This window comes from Homalodisca vitripennis, chromosome X (genome assembly GCF_021130785.1).
Source record: "Homalodisca vitripennis isolate AUS2020 chromosome X, UT_GWSS_2.1, whole genome shotgun sequence".
Lineage (NCBI taxonomy): Eukaryota > Metazoa > Arthropoda > Insecta > Hemiptera > Cicadellidae > Homalodisca > Homalodisca vitripennis.
In genome coordinates this window covers 69333519-69353116 of record NC_060215.1, presented here as the reverse complement: position 1 = coordinate 69353116, position 19598 = coordinate 69333519, and the positions used below count along the sequence as shown (strand labels likewise).

Here is a 19598-nt window from a genome sequence, read left to right as displayed (position 1 = left end):
TGGGGATAGAAAAGTTGGACAGAAACGGTGATTATGTGGAAAAATAGCTTAACTTTTAAGTTTTAAATTGATGTATAACAATAAGTAGAAATATAGAGCTGTCTATTTTAAAAAATCATGGGAACCTTATTTTTCTAATACACCTTGTATTATTCTTTAGTACCAACATTAAAAAAATCTTGACAATCGGACTGTCCAAACCTGCGAAACTTGAAAATTCCACGTTTCTTTTTTTGAACACATCTCGTATATCATTATGATAACTGACCGCAAATCAAATGAATGTGTCAAATTTTGTTACAAGCTATTTTTATTAAATCGCATAGTTTAGAAGTGGTGTCACCAATTTGAAAACAATTGCAACCGCTTGTGCGAGTCCCACCACTAGGAGCTATTGTTTTGGCTTTATTTATACACTACGTTTAAAAGCTTTTGTTCAGGTATTTAACAAAAACAATAGTTTATGTAAATACAAAATATTAAAAATATCACTTTATTTTTTGTGAATATTTTATTATAATGTAATTTAATGCTTAAACAGCGTAAAACTTGCACTGAAGATTTCTGATTTGATGTCAATGAAACTTGTTGCTTTAATTTAGGAACAGTTGCTATATCTCAAAGTTGTATTAAGTCTTCCATGAGGATTAATTTGCTGCTCTACTTCTAGTTTAATCATGAAGCCATCAGATTCAGGTCACTTACTAAATTACGTGTGAAAACAGTCTTCTTTTTTCTAATCAACCCATCACCCAACATTCTTCTTTTAGGTGTATTTGCTACAGGGAATCTCCCTATAGAGCAACGTTTCTGTGTCTAAGAACTGATTTTTTGAATAATTTTCCTCTCCCTTTATAAAAGGGATTTGAATTATAAGTGAAACACAATTGATGGCAGTTTGGTCAAATTTAATGTTAATACACGCAGTGAAGATATTTATGGGCTCTCAAATTTTGTGATAAAGCAAATAATTGATGTGATAATAGTGCCTCTTACTTGATAAATTTAACCATGGTTAAAGGTCAGTTACCAGATTGCTTGAAATCAGCTAAAGTCACCCCAGTTTTTAAAAAGGTAATAGAAATCTACCAGAGAATTACCGACCCATTGCAATTGTGCCTGTTTTTAACAAAATAATTTAATCTTGTTTTTTGTCTCAATTGCATATTGTCTCAATAATTATTTTGTGAATAATTCATTGCTATATGATCATCAAGCATTTGGGTTTAGACCAAATCTCTCCTTTACAATGGCTGTGGAAATTATGATTGATGTAATTTTAATAGGTTTTGAAGACAAGTTAGTTATAGGTTCTAGTCTGATTGACTTAAGCAAAGCTTTTGACAATGTGTCCCATATTATTTGTGTAGAAAACTATAATATTATGGTATTAAGAATGTGGAGTGAAATGTGTTAGAAAGTTAACTAACCAATAGAAAGCAAGTTGTTAAAGTCAATAATTCTCAATCTGATTATTTAAATGTTGTCATAACTGGTGTCACTCAAGAATGTGTATTGGGGCTGTTTCTTTTCTTAATTTATGTAAATGACTTTTGTGTAAATATATCTTCTCTATCTGTACTATACGTAGATTCGATGCCACAATGATTAGTGCAGATGGGGATATTGTCAATGTAATGTTGCAGTTAAATACATCCCTAGAACTAGGTAAAGCTTGGTATTCTGCAAATAGCATTCTAATAAAAAAAAAAAAAAACAAAACTGAAAATATAATATTCACTCTTAAAAACCGTTGGATTAATGATAGTTTATTCAGTTCTGTAAAACTACTTGGCTTCTAGGATAATTTCCCTGCTTGGAAAATTGAAGAAATGTGTAAACTTAGAAACACTTATTATTATGACGTACAACGGCTTATTTCATAGCCACTTGTGTTACAGCATTTGACTGTGGGTAATTCCAGTAGAGCAAAAAAGTTTTTGTTTTACAGAAAAATTAAATTAGCTGGATTATGAGTTTTAGCTACAACCAATTGTCCCATAGACAATGAAATAATCACATTCAATTCATCACTGGACACTGCAAAATGTGATATAGAAGTAAAATTTATATGAAAAATGCTTGTTTGCACAGGGAATCCATCAGCAATTGTGGTTACATGCAATATTGATCATGCAGAGTGCGGTCTCTGTGATGAACACATACTGTGTAAGAGACTTTGGCTCCAAGGGGGATTCGCCCAAGGCCCCTATTCGGGTGTTAGCAAATTTGGGGATAAGAGGAATTTAGGTATTAGTTGAATTCGGAGATGAGGTTTCCAAATTTCATGTTCACAGCTGTATCCTTTCATGAGAATCGTGTGGGTCATAATGCTTTCCTAAAGCTCAGCCATAGGATATGTGATATATAATAATAATCAATGGATTACATAGAAGATAAACGTAATCACTAGATCCAGTCTAATCAGATAAAATGTAATACAACAAAGTAAAAGAGTAATTTAAGCTATGCAATAGACAATAATTTACTAAAGTTTTCAATTTGAGGGGTATTTTCAGGACAACAAATAGGGATACGAGGAAATACCAAAGGGCCTTTTATATAGATCACTTAATTTCCAATAGAGATATGCATTAGACTTGTGCTCTGACCTCTAGATTGGTCATAATTGGCCTTTGAACACAAATAAACACAAAGTTGCCTAGATCGAACAAGGGTTTTTTTTACTTTAAATGCGTTTTGTGGCTTTACCGTTCAATATGTGTCAAAAAGTGGCTGAACCTCTTTTGAAGGAAATTAAAAATTCTTGAGTGACTGCTATTGTATTTGAGCTATGACATCTAGTTTGCCCTACAGAACTTGAAAGAGAACTTTGCGTTGATCAGCCATTTTGAATTACTTAGAGTAAATCAAAATGAAAATTCACCAGCTTTCAGATATATTCTTGCAATTTCACTGTCTAAGCTACAATTGCACCAAATTTTAATTTTAGCTACCCGGAAGTGTTACTCAGCGTAGTAATTGTCACAGAAGGTTAGAACGAGCCTTTTTATACCATTAGAGTACTTCATCCACAGCAGTAATATTTATGAACAGAATATATTGATCAGGGGGTTTGATTCAAGATTGGAGATGTTCCCGGGATAGATGGAATAAAATTTCCGGGGTTTGAAAGAACAGAGGTTTCTGGAAGGAATTGTGTCTGTTATAAGAATAAGTATGCCAGAGTGACATGTATTTTACAAGTGTTTGTTCAACGCCCTCAATCACTAAGTCCCTATCCACTAATGCTAAAAACTTCAAAATTTGGAACAGTGAGTATTTTTACAAAGTTATTTAACGATAAACAACTGTTAGGTAAACATAAATAAAATGTACTCTGTCCCTATCCACTATTGATGCTTCGCTAACGCTCAGCCAATACCTGTGGGGAAATATAGTACGTCATTGAACTATGTCTTGTTAACGTGGAAATAAACTACACATGCCAAAATTTCATGTCCATAGCTTAAGTCATTCTCGAAATATCGCTGGCCAATAAACTTCACTAATGCTTAGCACAAACCCCATTGAGATACGTATAGCTCATCTAAACTATATTTTTTCTAGCATAGTAACGATGTATTGTGCAAAATTTTAAGTCCACAGCTCATTTTGTTCTCGAGATATCCTACGGCAAACATAGAGACAGGCAAACATTTACTACCATATGAGTCATATCGATCTTGTATACGTAGTAACACAAGCTCAATCCATAACCAGATCAAACTGCTCAAATTGTGGTTGTATACAAATTTTTAACTTGTCAATTCACAACAAAGATTTTGGCATTGAGAGTGTTTTTCGGGCTTACAGAATGATCAACATAACTCCAATTGACCTTTTTTGTGGATCACATCATTGTCAAGTTAGACAAAATGTTATATAAGCTGCATCCAACGGTTCGGCCGCTATCGAGCCCAGAAACAAAATTCTCACGTTAAAATAACAAAATATTTGTATTAAAAAGAGTTTTGCAGCCAAACCGGTGGAGCTATAGCAGCTGGACCAATTAGTCATATCATTTTGTATTTAACACAAAGTTTTTATTTAAGCTATAATACGATTTGGCTGCAATCAAGCCCAAAAACATTAAACACGTTTCACAGCCAAACCATTCAGGATAGGGTAAAAGGTTACAGGACCTTATTTGTAAATCACATTATTTCCTAATTCACTTTGAAAATTTGTTTTGAGTTCCTACAAACGGTTTGGCCGCTATTGGGCTCGGAAACTAAATTCTCACGTGAAACTTCCAAACATTTTTCACAAAATCACGTTTGTGGCTAAACTGATTGTGATAGAGAAAAAAGTCACTGGACCTTTTTTGTAGTTCATTTCGTTTCTGACTAATGATTTTTTGCCAGATTCGAGCTGGCTCGTAACGGTCCTCCCAATATCAGCCTTCAATGAAACAACTGCAACTGTTAAAAGTGTGAAGTTCGCAAATTTTGTTAAAGGGATTTCAGTATTTCCAGTTTTCAGACTTTTCTCAATGGTTAGAAGTTAAAAGCTACGCACATGCCACATGTTTCCAGCACTTCTAGAAGTGGGTTAGAATTTGTATACCTTATCTGTCAGAGTTACATATTCGTCTGTACATTTTTAGAGACTGATGTACTATAGACAGCAGAAATATATTTATCGAACTTTAGCAAAAGCCTAGTTGAATACTAGTGACGGTATTGTAGAGCCGTTGGCTTTTATATGTATTTAGTTTTTAAGTTTTAACAATTTTCCCGCCCCCAAAGTCTTCTGTCCTGGGCTATAGCCCATTTGTAAATCCTGCCCTGTAAAGGTGATAATTTCATACCTAACTTTTTTTGGAACACAGTTACATATTAATGGCTGCTCACACCAAACTGATTATTGGGGGCGGGTTAAAGTAGTTCAAGTTGTATGTAACATTATCATGTGACATATCAAATTAAAAAGCATACGAATGGAGTACCATATGTTTAATACCTTTAGATGCAATGGTTTCTTAACTACATCATTTTAAAGATATAAAAAACATCACAACAATAGCATTATAAGTGCACTACAAACTTAGAAAATTTACAGTTAAAAGTTAAAATAAAGTTTGTCTTGTCACTAAACAGATTATGTAACTAAACATGTCCAAGTCCAATTAATTAAAATGTTTGTGTGGCCAATAAGGTCTGAATCATACTGAAGCTTACCAGGATTTATTCGTATTATTGATTACTCAATGTAAATATAATTTAGAGCATGATGTTCTAGGATTTGGTGGACGTGGTGGTAGAGGTGGAGGGGACAGAGTCACTGAAAGATCTTATGATGACTTCAGTGGAGGTGAGTTACTTTATTTTGGCTCTTGATAAAAGTTGTTGTTTACTAGTCATTATTAGTATTTATTAGTATTACAAGTGTTTATATCTCCATTCAACAAATTTATATTACATATATAGAGTTTTGAGTATTGTTAGCAAAATTAAAAGTTAAGAATAATGTCAGTTATGTAATGTAAGTTTACTAATTTATAAACTAATTAATTGTCATTATACATGGTTCTTATATTTGTCATCTATTAATAATGCTTATTGTATACTAGATATGCTTCAACTTCTTCAGAACAATCTAATTAATACTACATCTTCCTTACCTCATAACAGTTTTATTCATTACCTTGTAGGTGTTACAATGTATACTTTTTTAATTACAAGTTTTAATTACCAATTGTGTTAAAAAAATCAGTATCTTTACTCCCAAACTTTCACAATAGCTTATACAAATACAGACATGTAAGTAGCACCATTGTATCTGAATTTTGAAATGGCTTTATAGACTCTTGTTTTGATGTTTATTAATAGTTCAATTTTTTTGTAACCCAGTAGCTATTTTTACAAGAAAAAGGAAAAAATAATTGTGTATAGAAAATTTATCAATAAACCTAATGATACTATAAATGTTGAAATCGGGTAACAAATAAATGACTTATTGCAAGTTTATTCTGACCATACATGTCCAATCTCAAGTTTCCTCACAATAAGGTAATAGTTTAAGAATGGAGCGGTGTAAATAAATTAACACATTAAAAATAAATTGTTAATTTTGGTTTATTAGTTACAAACCATATTATTTATAGCCTTTCAATAAGAACAGAGGTTTGCAAATTTAGCTAAAATAGGCCTTCCAGTAGAGAAAGTAGTGGAGAGTTGCAAGCTTAATGTGATGTGAAATTTTTCCTTAGATAAAAGCTTCTGCTTTACCAATCTCAATTTTTTTGTGTTGTTCGATTTAATAGGACCAATCAGCGAAGAATTGATGTACAATGTACATACTTCATTCCTCATGAGTGAGCTTGTACTGAACACCTAATGTTATATTTATTTATTTATTAAATGATTCACAAAGTAGACACATAAATATAATTACAAGCAAGGAAACCAGATGACTGAAAAATACATCAGTAAACCAGTCAATAAATAACAATTCAGTAATTTGAAAAACACTACTATAAATAAGAATGGATATACAGTAACTTCTCTTATAACTAGGTTACAATTTAAACTACCATCCCATAAATGTTAAAAATTTCTAACTTGTTTAGTCATACACATCACTACATTACATAATTTCTGCAAATACCAGCGAACTGCCATCCTATCTTAAAATAAACAATCAGCCTCAGTAATTTATAAACTTTGTGTGAAATATTACATATCGAAACTTTTCTTCAAAATTCATGCAGGTATTTGTAGAGGTTTTGTAAACTTACGTAAATTGTAATAAAACTGAAAAAATATCCTTTTAGGTGGTGGGTTTGGTGGAAGTGGCGATAGAGGACATAGAGGAGGTAACAGAATGGGAGGAGGTGGATTTACAGATAGAGGAAATCGAGGCAGTTATGGCGGTTTTGATGAAAGAGGAGATGATAAAGACTGGAATCGTGGTGGAGGTCGTGGAACCGGAGGAAACTACAGCCGTGGAAGACCAGATGGCAATAGAGAGCGAAGATCCTACAATGATGAGTTCAGAGATCATCCTCCTGCTCCACCCCCAGGTTTGTACAGATTCGTGTTGTAATTTATTTAGTACTATTTCAGAGTAAATACTATATCATTTGAATAGGGTTTTTAATTTAATTAATTGAATGAAAACTAAAATATCTATTATATATACACATTAACCCTTTGGCTGCTATACAATGATATGTCGTTTTTGGTAATCGTGCCGAAAAATGCTATGCAACGATATATCGTAGTTGGCCTTTGTTCCGAAAAATGCTATGGAACGATATTTCGTTGTTGAGAATTTTTTTTCTAGCGCTAAATATTACGTTATTTACACGCGGATTTGCGGTAAATGACAGTTGAATAAGTTTACTTTTCCTTAAAAATAATAACAACACTTGTATTTGCTGGTTTTTTTATAGTACACTAACAACAAAAACAGCTGTGATCTAGATAGCACAGAGTGTTGTATGCTCTGCACAGTTGGAGCAGACAGCTGTTATCGTTATGGTTGTTCTGATGTTTATTTGTAAGGTTATGCGACGTTGTTTACAATCAAGTTTTATTTTATGGTTGGTGTTTTATAGATTTAGTGAATTATGGGTGATCAGAATCGATCTAAATTTGATTAGACTCAGTTTTCCAGTTTCTTGACACTAATCTACACGAGGGTAAGTTTTTTGTGTTTTTTTTTTTTCATTACATATTTAACACTTAGAGTGCTAATCCCGTAATTTTACGGAACGGCGAAACTTCGGAAGAATGCTAATCCCGTAGTTTTACGTGGTTGTCATTTCAATTGGTATTATATTACATTGTCCGCATTTAAACGGGTTTTGCCTACTCTACAATGTTATTTGGGTTTTTAGTAACACAATTCACCGCTAGAAAGCGTCAGATGTATTGTATGAGCTTAATGACAAAGCAACTTCGGTCGCGTTGTTTACGTGCCGCTGACGTGACGTTCGTTGCAGCCGGCAGTCGATGTCGCAATCATGGCTTCTCGCAGCTTGAACGACGTTGCGATCAGCGATGTATTAGGTGAAGATAGTTTTATTGGTGTAGATAGTATTTTTGACGATTCTGACATTGATCCTGATTTAATGGAAGAAGATTAGACACATACTTCAGGTAAGAATAAGTAAGTCTATTTATCATATAAACATCAGTCTAAAAGTTTGGTTATGTTATTGTTTTCGTGAATCAAACTATAATTTGTATTATAATAAATTAACTTTATTCAACTAATATTCTATTCTTATGAATAAAATGAAAATATATTTATATTTTACATAGTATATTATTATGTTACAGATGCTGAAAACAGTGCTGACAGCGAAAGTGATGCCGACGCATCAATATGAAGGCATAGTTTTTTTGTCAAAAAACTACAAAACATAAAAACATGATTTGTATTATTCAAAGGACAGTTTATATTTGTAAATGGGTCATTGTAAATAATTGTATATATGCTGAGTTTAGTGGGTTAAATAAAAAAACTGTCTCAAAAAATAATTTTTTTTCCAAAAATATATGTTTTAAAAAACATTTTTTATGTGTAGTTTTTTAAAAAACCACTAACAATCTCACGTTAAAAGAAAGACGAAAGTAAGCTGAATTAAGGCATGTAAGTATTTTTCTCATACCTTAAATACTTTTTTTTTAAATAAATTTTTGAAAACCACCAAAAACGCCCAGCATTCTACAGAGATACATGTCATTTAGGGCCAGCACTCAAAGTGTTAAAAATCTATATTTTTGCATGAAAATTTCAGTATGTACTCAAAACAACATATGGTTGTAGGTAAAAATGTATTTAAAAAAATAAAAGTTAAATTTAATTATGTTTTTCTGTGTCAAAGTTGAAAAAAATAAAAAAAATGCAAAAAAAATAAATAATATTTATTTATTTGTTTACACAGTTTTGTATTTTTCAAAATGTATTATTTTTTCTTACATATATTATACTACAAAACAAAACATAAATCAATGAAATAGGTTAAAATTTGAGGGACTTATGATTTTTTTAGTAAAACTCTACAAATTCACCATTTTAGGCTTAGCACTTTTGGGATAAAATCCTATAAAAACCTGAGCACTTTTGGGATAACATGTCAAAAAATTCTTAGCAGCCAAAGGGTTAAAACACTCTACATAAGACATGTGATTTCTTATTTTACCAACACAGATGTATGCAAATTGGTGTTTGATGGCTGCCAAGCACTAAATCAGTTGACTGTGAATGTAGCCGTCCCGACAACACTCATGCCAAGACTTATAAACGCTGCAGTGAAATTCACTAATTTGATGACAACTGTTGAAATAATCATAAATCTGCTTATACAATATCTAGAGCTATAATTTTTGGTTTGTTTGTTTTTCATTGTTCTACATTCATATGCATTGTTTAAAAAGCTTATACTGCTTTTTAATTTTATTGGTGATAAAAAAACACAACTTTTAATAATGACTTAGAACTGTAACCTTGGAAAAGTAACTTTTTATTTAACATTTTAAAATTATAGTTTGTATATTATTGCCAAATAATCCAAAGTGCACACAGTTATTTTCAGGTTACACACATGTATTTACAAATAGTGTTTAATCAGTTGACTGATAAATGTAGTTGGCACGGCACAGCATATATATATTTTTTATGGTTCTGTCACTTTGGTATATTAAATTTGTAATCATGTTACGCATATCTGCATTGATTTGTAGTTTTCTTTAAAATGGTTTGCCATATAAATTTCTAATGCAGGAAATTGAAAATAAGCTGTACAAACTAAATATACTATCTAGTTATAGAAACATGTGTAGTTTATCATTACTTAGTTGTCACTATTTTAATTCAAATATTAAATTGGGTGTTTAAATGAACTCAATGCATTTTATATTAAGGAATATATTTGAATAAAGAATATCTTAACACCAAAACAAATATGAATTGAATATAGGAGGTATGTTAATACCTTGGTTGATCACTGATAAATATGCAGCTAAGCCATTTCTTCAAATTAAGTATTTATAGCTGAAATAAAGATCTGAAGATAACAATTAAGATAGTAGGAGAACAGGAAATGCCAGCTTTTATTTCAATAAACAATTTGACAACTTTCAGTATCCGACTTTTTACTTGCTTCCCCATACTCTGCGTACAGTTCTCAAAATTTACATTTTCAATTAATTAAGATTCTACTATTCATCAGCCATACAGTTAATTCCCCCTTTTGAAAATAGTCCATATCATTATCACCTCATGTTGGTAATACTTTTAGCCGTTCCCACGGATATATCAGAATGGTAGACTTTGACCAAAATGCCACACACGAGTATATCGGATATTACACATTGTGTCTCTTATAGAGGTTTTTAGTTCACAAAAGATCCTCGAAATTGCAGGTGCATGCTCCAAAAACGCTGATAAGGCATGACATTGACATTCACAAGGGGATGCCCTTTGTCTTGCACCTTCAACCTGCTTGTCTGTTCTTGTGTCCTATAGAGCAATAACCAAATATAACCCTTATCTGCCCAGATGATAAGGAAATGCTCTAATAACTAGTAGTTTATATAATTTATCAGTTTGTATAATTTCATAGTAAATTATTTTTAGATTTTCATCAATAAATATACTAATTTTAACGAAAACTCGTGTTTAATATTTTTTTGTATTTACCTCTCATAGCATATTTATAGTAAAAAATTAGCTATGAACTTAAAGAAAAATACGTTTTATAGATGTCTTGGCGTTATTGGAAAATCAATGGATTTATTAGCGGCGTGGGAAGGGTTAATGTTATCTTATTATTTTTGTATTTATCTTGCTCAATGCATCTATAAGTATAATTACTTTAAAATAACCAATATAATTTATCTTTACAATTTTTAAAAGCTTAACTAATCTCAACTACCTATTTAGATGAATTTTTAATTTATAGAGAATGAATTATCAACAAATATTTTGACCCCTTTTACTAAAGAGACAATTTAAACAGCAATCCACTGTTACCTGTTTTTTAATGACTTATAAAGTAGGAATTGTCTCGTACATAATGGACCGTGTTGCTTTCACTCTTTTACAGCAATTGATTTATTTATTGTTAGCAAATTCATTTACACTACACTTTTGAATTATCTTTGCAGCTGACACAAGTAATCGACCACGGTTGCAGTTAAAGCCACGCACAGTCAAGGACCCACTGAATCAGCTGGCAGAGACAACTCAAGCGTCTGCTATTTTTGGAGGTGCCAGGCCACGTGAGGAAAAAAATCCCTCCGACTAAAGATTAATTTGTTTGAAAGAAAGGTACGTAATTATTATATTATTTCATTTAATGGGTTTATTTTATTTTAAACACTGCATGCTGTTGATATTGTTCAACATCCAAGAACTTCATATTGTTAGAATAAATATTTTTAGGCATTAGTTTGCAAAATGTTTTGTATAATTTGTATGTGTGTGTGTGCGTGCTTGCGTGTATGAATATAATGTTTCTGAAAGACAAGAATACACTTTTGAATAATGAATGAATGTTTATTCCATCAACTGTACATGAAATACACTTAAAAATGACAATAGTAAAGCACTAAACTGAATTGTTTTGAAAAACAATAGTTTACTAGTTATCTAGATAAGATATTACTTAAATAATTAATGAGGAATAAAGCCTGCATGGGCATTCAGCCTGTGCGCAGGCTTCAGACACTCATGTGTAGAATGTTAACTCTTTATAGGGAATTTGGACAATCATACAGTAAGTTTTGTGTGTTTGGAAGTGTAAACGTTCATGTTTAAAATTTTCGAATGAAAAATATAACGTAACTATAGAATGTTTTACTGTATAATATGAGACCTTGGATGTTTCTCTTTAAATTTACGTACTTTTTTTCAAACAAAGTGCTGTGAAAGATATATTGCAACATAATTAATGTGTTGAAAATTAATGCCATTTGAAAATGTTGTTAATGAGTCGGTAACCACTTAAAGCCAGTTGCAGTGTTAAAAAAACTTGTTATATTAGAGTTGGATCTTTAATATACTGTTCAAAGTTTAACTAAAATTATCTCAAAACAAAAATGTAAATAAAACACTGCAATATGTCTAAAACTGGGCTGGCAGTTTAAGATATGTCTCTGATAAAAGGCTAGTAGTTTTTGACCTGGCTGTAAGTAATCGCTTGGCAGCGAAAGGTTAATAATAAGGTAAATAATCAAAGCAGTGGGTCCTAATTGTCATGTTTTAAGTGTTTCTTGCTAAATATAGTAATTGCATTGCTAGTCTGATCATGCTTTCTCATTACTATTTGTTATAGTCAAAATTGTTTTGTTTACAGGAAATTCAGGTCGCACTGAGGACGGTTACGTTATTGGTGCCAAAAGAAGACCAAGCATAAAGCAAGAAGTAATTTCTTAATTGTGATATATATAATGTGGTGATGATATGATATGCCTATATAATCCAGGATCCAGCTAGGGTTAACCAGGAAAGTTGGATTATGAAGAATTTCTCTTCATAAATACTTAGTGTGTTCCAATCAGGTGTTACTATGACACTTTTTAAGCTCTCCAGCATACACAGAAATCAGAGTGGCCACCCAACCGGGAAAACTGGGTAACCAGGAACCACAGCCTTTCATGCATTTATTTACTTCATAGTAGTGTTGTCGAGATGTGGTGATTCTATTGCATTATTGTAAAGGCTAACACAAAATATTTAGGAGCCAGTAATTGATAACATTATCTGTACTTGTATTCTGGGTGCAACTGTAGAAGGTACTGTTCTGTACCGGTGTCTATGTACTTATTCTACAGATCGTGAATGAACCACACTTTTGTAACTTCCGTAGCAGATGATGCATTCTTCATGTATTGGCCGTCAGTGGAATATATATTGCTAGCAACGATACTTTCGTACGACTCTAACCAGAGCTAGATGAGAATCTGGAAAAGCGTGCATCATGCATGAATTTCGGACTCCGGGAAACATGTGTGAATATGCATGAGCTTTTACAATGTCCCTGGAATTTTTACTAGGGATGGATCGTTTCCGATACTCTATACCGCGGCTCTTTTCAATCGATTCAGAAATGGAAAGCTGAATTTCGAAATTCACAAATAATTCTATTTGTGGACAACTACTGATCGGCAGTATGCAAATCACTGATTGCTAAAATGTTTTTGTGCTTTCCATATGAAAAATGTAGATTGTATAACCAAATTAAATAACTACAGTAGTTTAATAAGTGATATTTTAGCTATAATTAGTATTTTTATATTTATTTTGACGCATTGTCAAGAGTCTGCCCAGTCTATTCGTGGACAAAAACGATCGGCAGTATGTAAATTACTGATTGGTGAGACGTGTTTTTGTAGTTCTTTTGGTATAAAATCTGTTTAGAAACATATAGTGACAAAATATTGTGACTTATAACAAATATTTAAATTGATGTTTGTATTTCTGTGCCTATATTTTTAAGGCCATTGTGTCTGTTGGTTCTATGCACAATACGTTAGCTGCTCAGTGAAAAACAGACGATCGCTAATTTTTATTTTATCTATACGTCGTACTTTGTGGTTGTACATAAATAGATTCTCTATAAATGTAAATATATCCATACATTTTTACATACATGGGATATATTCTGGGATATATATTTTATAATCTGATATTTCTATTGTTTAAAAGGAGAAGTTAGAGGTTATGACCTGTAATTTTAAGTATATTCATTTCCCTGAATCTCTGTAAATTACTTTAAAGTAGTGTGGTATTCTTAGGCTTGCTCTCCCCTCCCCCAAAGGATAAATTGATTAAATAGAGTTCAGATAAAAGTATTTGATGAAGTATAAGATGGACCGACCTTGTGTATCTGTGAAATTGTTGCCAAATACCGAAAGTCCGTCCACCACAAACCTTTGACCCACAATGCTGGACTGCAGTCTGTGTCACGATAGCGCTGTTGGTATTTATTTCTTATCTTTGTTTTTCCCTATTGGATACATGTATTTTCTAAACATTACAGAAAGGAAAGTTATTGGGTATACATAATGTTTTGTCAGCACATCGCAAGACAGAGATAAAAACTAAGGAGCATAAAATAGGTGATAGTGATAAATTGTCACTGAATTTCTCGCATTTCACTAGTGATGAAATTTGGTAGAGCACCGCATTTCTTGCAATTACAACTGGTTACGATAAACCGTCACCGTTGCACTCGGGGTAAGGATTAAATACAGTATTACAGTTGTTTATTTGGCTTAAAAATAAACTAGATAATTGGAAATTTTAATTTGATAAGAGGTTTTAAGTGACCACTCTGGAAATTCTTCCTATACCAACATTCCTGCAGAACCTCAGCTAGGTACAGGATTAATAGTCATCCTGTGGGGTTCCCATCATCTGTTTTATTTCCCTATGTTTTTAGTAGCCAGAATTGTAGATATTTATTCCTTTACTTAAGAATACATAGATGATTTTTTACAACTGCTTATTACATGTCAGTAGTGTGTGGAAATTGTTTACAAGTTTCCTAGATTTATTATTAACTGAAATGTATGGCAGTTACTAATCTCTTATATTATTACATTAAATAATTTCTGACTAATGGCAAGAAAATGAATTGGTCAACGGAAGAGGTGTATTAAGTAGTTATTGATGAGAACTATTTGTAACTAAATTTTTATGGACCTTACTTTGTGTTAACATAATCTTATGTTGTTGTAGATTGCTATTAAAATATACCTCCAAGAAAGTTTTATTTGTATTCTTTAGTCATGTATTTTTCTTACTATTTAAGGCTGTTTTACATTATGTGTTTTTACATGTTGACAGTTTTAGTGCATAATATTACCTTATTATGAAGTTCTCATTCTCTTTTAGATATCTAAAAGTTTATTTAGAATAATTTTGTTTTGAACATGTGTAATAGAACTGTTTATGAATTCTTTGATGTTGAAGTTATTAACATTCAGGGGTGTCTGTAAACTATTGGCCATTTATAACTACACATTTGGGCTATTTCCATTTTGAACTACAGAAGAAAGTTTCTGAGTTACTACATACAATAATACTGCTCACAAATATTTTTAAAGTACCATATGGAAATGTTTATTGTAAATGAAAAAATGAACATTTGGTCTTCTAGCATAAATTTAAAGTACCTTATTAGAGGTGTGCCAGGCCGTTCCGGAAAGTTCCAGGTTCTGAACTAGTTCTGCGAGATAGTTCCAGTTCCTTGTGTTCCGTTCCAACAGTGCTTGTCTACTTATTTAAGTTTCTAGTCGATTTCGTTCCGGTACAATATACTTACTTACTTACTCTTACTCCCAGGGCCATTTATATCGGAGGTGATATTTAGCCGCACCAACAAAGCTCCTCCATCTTGAACGGTCCTCTACATCTTCCTGTGAAGCGCCCACCTACAGCCGGTACAATATAATACTACGTAATATATTTATGTTATAGACTAGTACATGTTGATGTTTTTTGGTCAAGTTTTAATTTTTTTTTTTTTCAAAAAACATATTTTAATTTTAAAACAAGACTTTCTGTTTAGAAATACTTATGCATGAGCATTTGTGTAAAAAGAGGAAGAACGCAGCTTTAAAAAATGTAAGTCACATAGGTCTCTTATATTTGGATAAAGAATTATATTTATTAAAAAAAAAAACATTAAAACGGGCGGCGGTAAGAAAGTTGTCAAAAATAGGATACAGCATTGAAAGTGTTAAATACAGGTTGCCAGATGAAAATATTGTGGTTGCCTGGAATCCACGGAGTGGAACTGGAACATTTACCAGCCTAGTTGTTCTGCCGGAACACCCGGAATCATTTTGGCACGGCTAGTAAACCGTTATGACAAAGCTTAACAGAGCGGGAACACCCAGAACTTATAGGCATGTAACCTGTTGCAGCAGAAAATGTTCAAGGTCCATTCCGGTTCTGATGGAACTGTTCCAGTTCTTTTGGCACATCTCTATACCTTATATTTTCTTGCATACACTTCAAATCTTGTAGTTCTTTGTTCATAAAACTTTTCATTGGCATACTTATTGATAATCAGCGTTTTTACAGTTTTAATAGTCTCTTTAGCATTATTGCTGCTGGATGTAAATTCATAGTTCATTGAAAGTAACTTTTTTAGCAAATTTCATATTTTAAAGTCTTTTAGCTCAAGAACTAAATTGTATAGATATGATTTTTTTGAACTCTAAATGTTAGTGATGTAACTTTAGTTATTAAAATATTAAAAAATTATCAATTGATACATTTATTTTCACTACAGCTACATTCAAAACCTATATACTAAATGGTAATTATGTATTATTATATCCGTATGTATGACAATTAACATATGTAAGTTACCATACTATTATCTAACTTGTATAAAAAGGTTAAAAGTTTTCAAAACATTTTGTTCTATTTTTTAAAGCCACTCTTTTAACAGTGAGCATCATTTTTACACATACAAATATATCAACTAAGCACCTTGTGCCTTGCTGAGCCTTTTCGTTTATGATTCTCCTTTAATTGAATAGTTATTACTCTGTTGTAATATTTCATTAGTTTTTATGAATACATTATATATAAGTGGTACAGTAAAAATTGTAACAAAAATTGAGCCAGGATTTAGTCACATGTTCAGCTAAAATTTACAGATACCCTACATCATTCTGTACTTAATATGTTTGTAATCTGGTAGTGATGGCGAGTTCAATAGATTGTTAGATAAATACCAGCTGTATGGATTTTAAAAATTTGTTACAAAATTACAGCCAGTACTTTTCAACTAATATTTAGAAAGAAGATCAAGAGTAAAGTAAATAGGGATGTGTGAGTTCACTTTTTGCCAAATCTGGATTTTAATCTATTCAGTTGCTTATTAATTGTAAGTTGTGAAACATTCAGATAACAAATTAAAATATTATATATATATATTGTTTCAAGATAAAAACGAAACCATTTTTACATTCTGGTTTAATATTTAAACTAGCAGGTTAGCGATATGGACCTCAGATGATAAATGATTACCAAAGAGCTACATAAAATTATCATAAGATAAGTCCTATAGATGAAAAGGTTTTAGCGACACTGATAAGCATTTGAAATTATAGAGAAAAACTACTTTTTGCTCAATTTCACTTAACTCACACATCTCTAGGCTAAAAGGTATTTCATTCCATACAAGACATACAGCTAAAACATTGATATTTTAAAGATAATTCTATATCCGAATATTTCAAGAACTGCATCCATCATTACTTACTTACTGGAATTATATTTGTCCATATTCATGTTGTTACACAACACATGAGTATATCTAATTATACTGAAATATTGTAAAATATATGGAATTGCTATTGCTATGTTTTTGTCTGGTAAATTTCAGCCAATAAATATAAATACAAGATTATTACATTTGTGGAAATACTACTGCTATGTTTTAGTCTGGTAAATTTTAAAACCATTTTATTTCAATAAATTAATTATTTTGTTACTGGCATTGCATTTTTATTTTCAATTTATTTACATAGTCATTAAACCAGATACTAAAAGGGAAAGGATTTTTTATGATCAGTCTAATATTATTGAACATGTTTACTACATACTGGAATTTCATGAACATAATTTGAGTGGCTAATGAGTGACAGGTTACTCGTGTAGATATACAAATGTGTTTGTATGTGGTATAGAGGAGTACTAAAAAGATACTTTTCAGTACTAGTTACAGCTGGTACAGGTAATCTCCAGTATTGGATAAAAATAACAGTTACAAAGTAATCACAGTTACTTCCTATTACAGTGGTGCACTCATGCTAAACTGTGCCCTTTTACCCAACAGATACTGGATACAGGAGTAATAATTAATAGAAGACACTCAGTTTACAGTTAGTTACTGTTATATTATTGAGATCCTGTACATAATACTATTGACACACTAATTTATTGTTTAAAACAAAATCAGAGTAATTTTAATCGATCAATTGTTGCCAAGTAGAAGGATTAATTCAGGATTTGTAGCATTATGATATCATTGAAATTTTAACAAAATTAAACAATTCTTTGTAGAGGAATGTGTACACCATGATAACAAATATTTTAAAAATAAAAATATACATAGGGTTTTGGACTAATTACATATGTAACCAAATAACATCAATTTATGTTATTTTATTTTGTCTAGTAAAACCAAATATTTGGGTGCTATGTTGTGTGTGTTGGCTAACTAGTTTTTCAAATCATCATTCGTTAGCAAAAAATAAAGCAGGGGAAGTGACGTAATTCAGCTTGATATTGAGTTCCTGTTTTTTTTTTGGGTCAGTTTGATTGTGGTTAACGTTCATCTGAGGTCGACCGTTTATTATTAGAGAGGGGTACTGAGACTAATGGAAATGATTGTGACGCATAATCATATTTTAAACTATGTGCTTGTATACTTCTGCTGAGGCTAGTGACCTTGAAGAGTCTTTGGTAAGTCCTTTTGTAATACTGCTTCGATAGCTGTTGAATAGTTTAATACAATCTAGTCATAATCAATTGTACATTAGGTTAAAATATCACATTAAAGTTTTAATAATGTTGAAACGTTCAGAGCACATCAATGATCTGGTACGCGCCTTGTTGTTATTCAATTTAGGCAAGGACTATCAGAGCATATCTTTGATCAGGCAGAGCAACAACTGAGTGGCACGCAAAATAATTTGTACCCATTGATGCCATCAATTTTGAACATCAATGCAATGTTGGTTCTGCAATGGGTTATATAAGTTCAGTTTGGTTCAATTTATAATAATAATATATTATTTGTAAATAAGAGATGTTTTTCTTTATTGGTTGTACCTTTACTCGATTCTGCATTGACCATACAGTACAAAATGTTTATAAGTAGTGTTATCCAAACAGTAGTTTCAACGATACTAGCCGTCCTGAAGAAACATTGGTTTCTGTTACAATCTTAACTTCTATGAATTTTCATCATCGATCAAGTGTTTCCTTTTAACAAGTTACTATTACTTTTTATTGGGATGATTGTATTATAGATAAAAAATACACATAATGAACATGTGTATTAAGTACTCAATTCTATCAATGACTATAAACATGATCATCCCTGGTAAGGTATTGGCATGGCTATCTCCCATTAGATCTGTAATACACTGCAAAAATTTATTCCAGGGCAGCCAGGATATAACCTGAGTTTTCAGTTTGCACTCTTGATTGATTAAGCTAATAAAGTTTTCAATCAACCGTACACTCCCAATAAGGAGATTTAATTTGGAGAGAGACACCTGTAAAGACCAAAAATCAAACACAGCTGATTCAATATTTACCCAGTAAACACTTCCACAAGTAATTGGGGAATAACAGTTTGGATGCTGTGTGATTTAGTCGCATGCTATTTGAATTTTTTTGTTACAAAGGAGCAAATCACAATGTTGGGCAAAAGGGTTAACATGCAATGTTGTCATATAGTTGGAAATGGGAAAATGTTTGAATAAGTATTTCCACATATTTGTGTAAGAAATCTGTTATCAATCCCCCTATAAACTCTTTTATTACTGAGACCTTATGAATAAACCGAAAGAGTATACATGCAAAAATGAAAACCAATATGGGCATGG

The 19598-nt window shown here is 31.7% G+C and overlaps 1 protein-coding gene across 1 annotated transcript in view; it reads left to right on the top strand.

The window, feature by feature from the left end:
• LOC124369151 (eukaryotic translation initiation factor 4H) overlaps nucleotides 1–17477 on the top strand; it is a 31091-nt gene extending 13614 nt beyond the window's left edge. The window contains exons 4-7 of the mRNA XM_046826931.1: nucleotides 5245–5316; nucleotides 6779–7027; nucleotides 11124–11286; nucleotides 12314–17477. Of these exons, the coding sequence (XP_046682887.1) occupies nucleotides 5245–5316; nucleotides 6779–7027; nucleotides 11124–11263 (461 nt within the window). The 3' untranslated portion in view covers nucleotides 11264–11286; nucleotides 12314–17477. The remainder of the gene's footprint in view (nucleotides 1–5244; nucleotides 5317–6778; nucleotides 7028–11123; nucleotides 11287–12313) is intronic.
• The last annotated feature ends 2121 nt before the right edge of the window (nucleotides 17478–19598 follow it).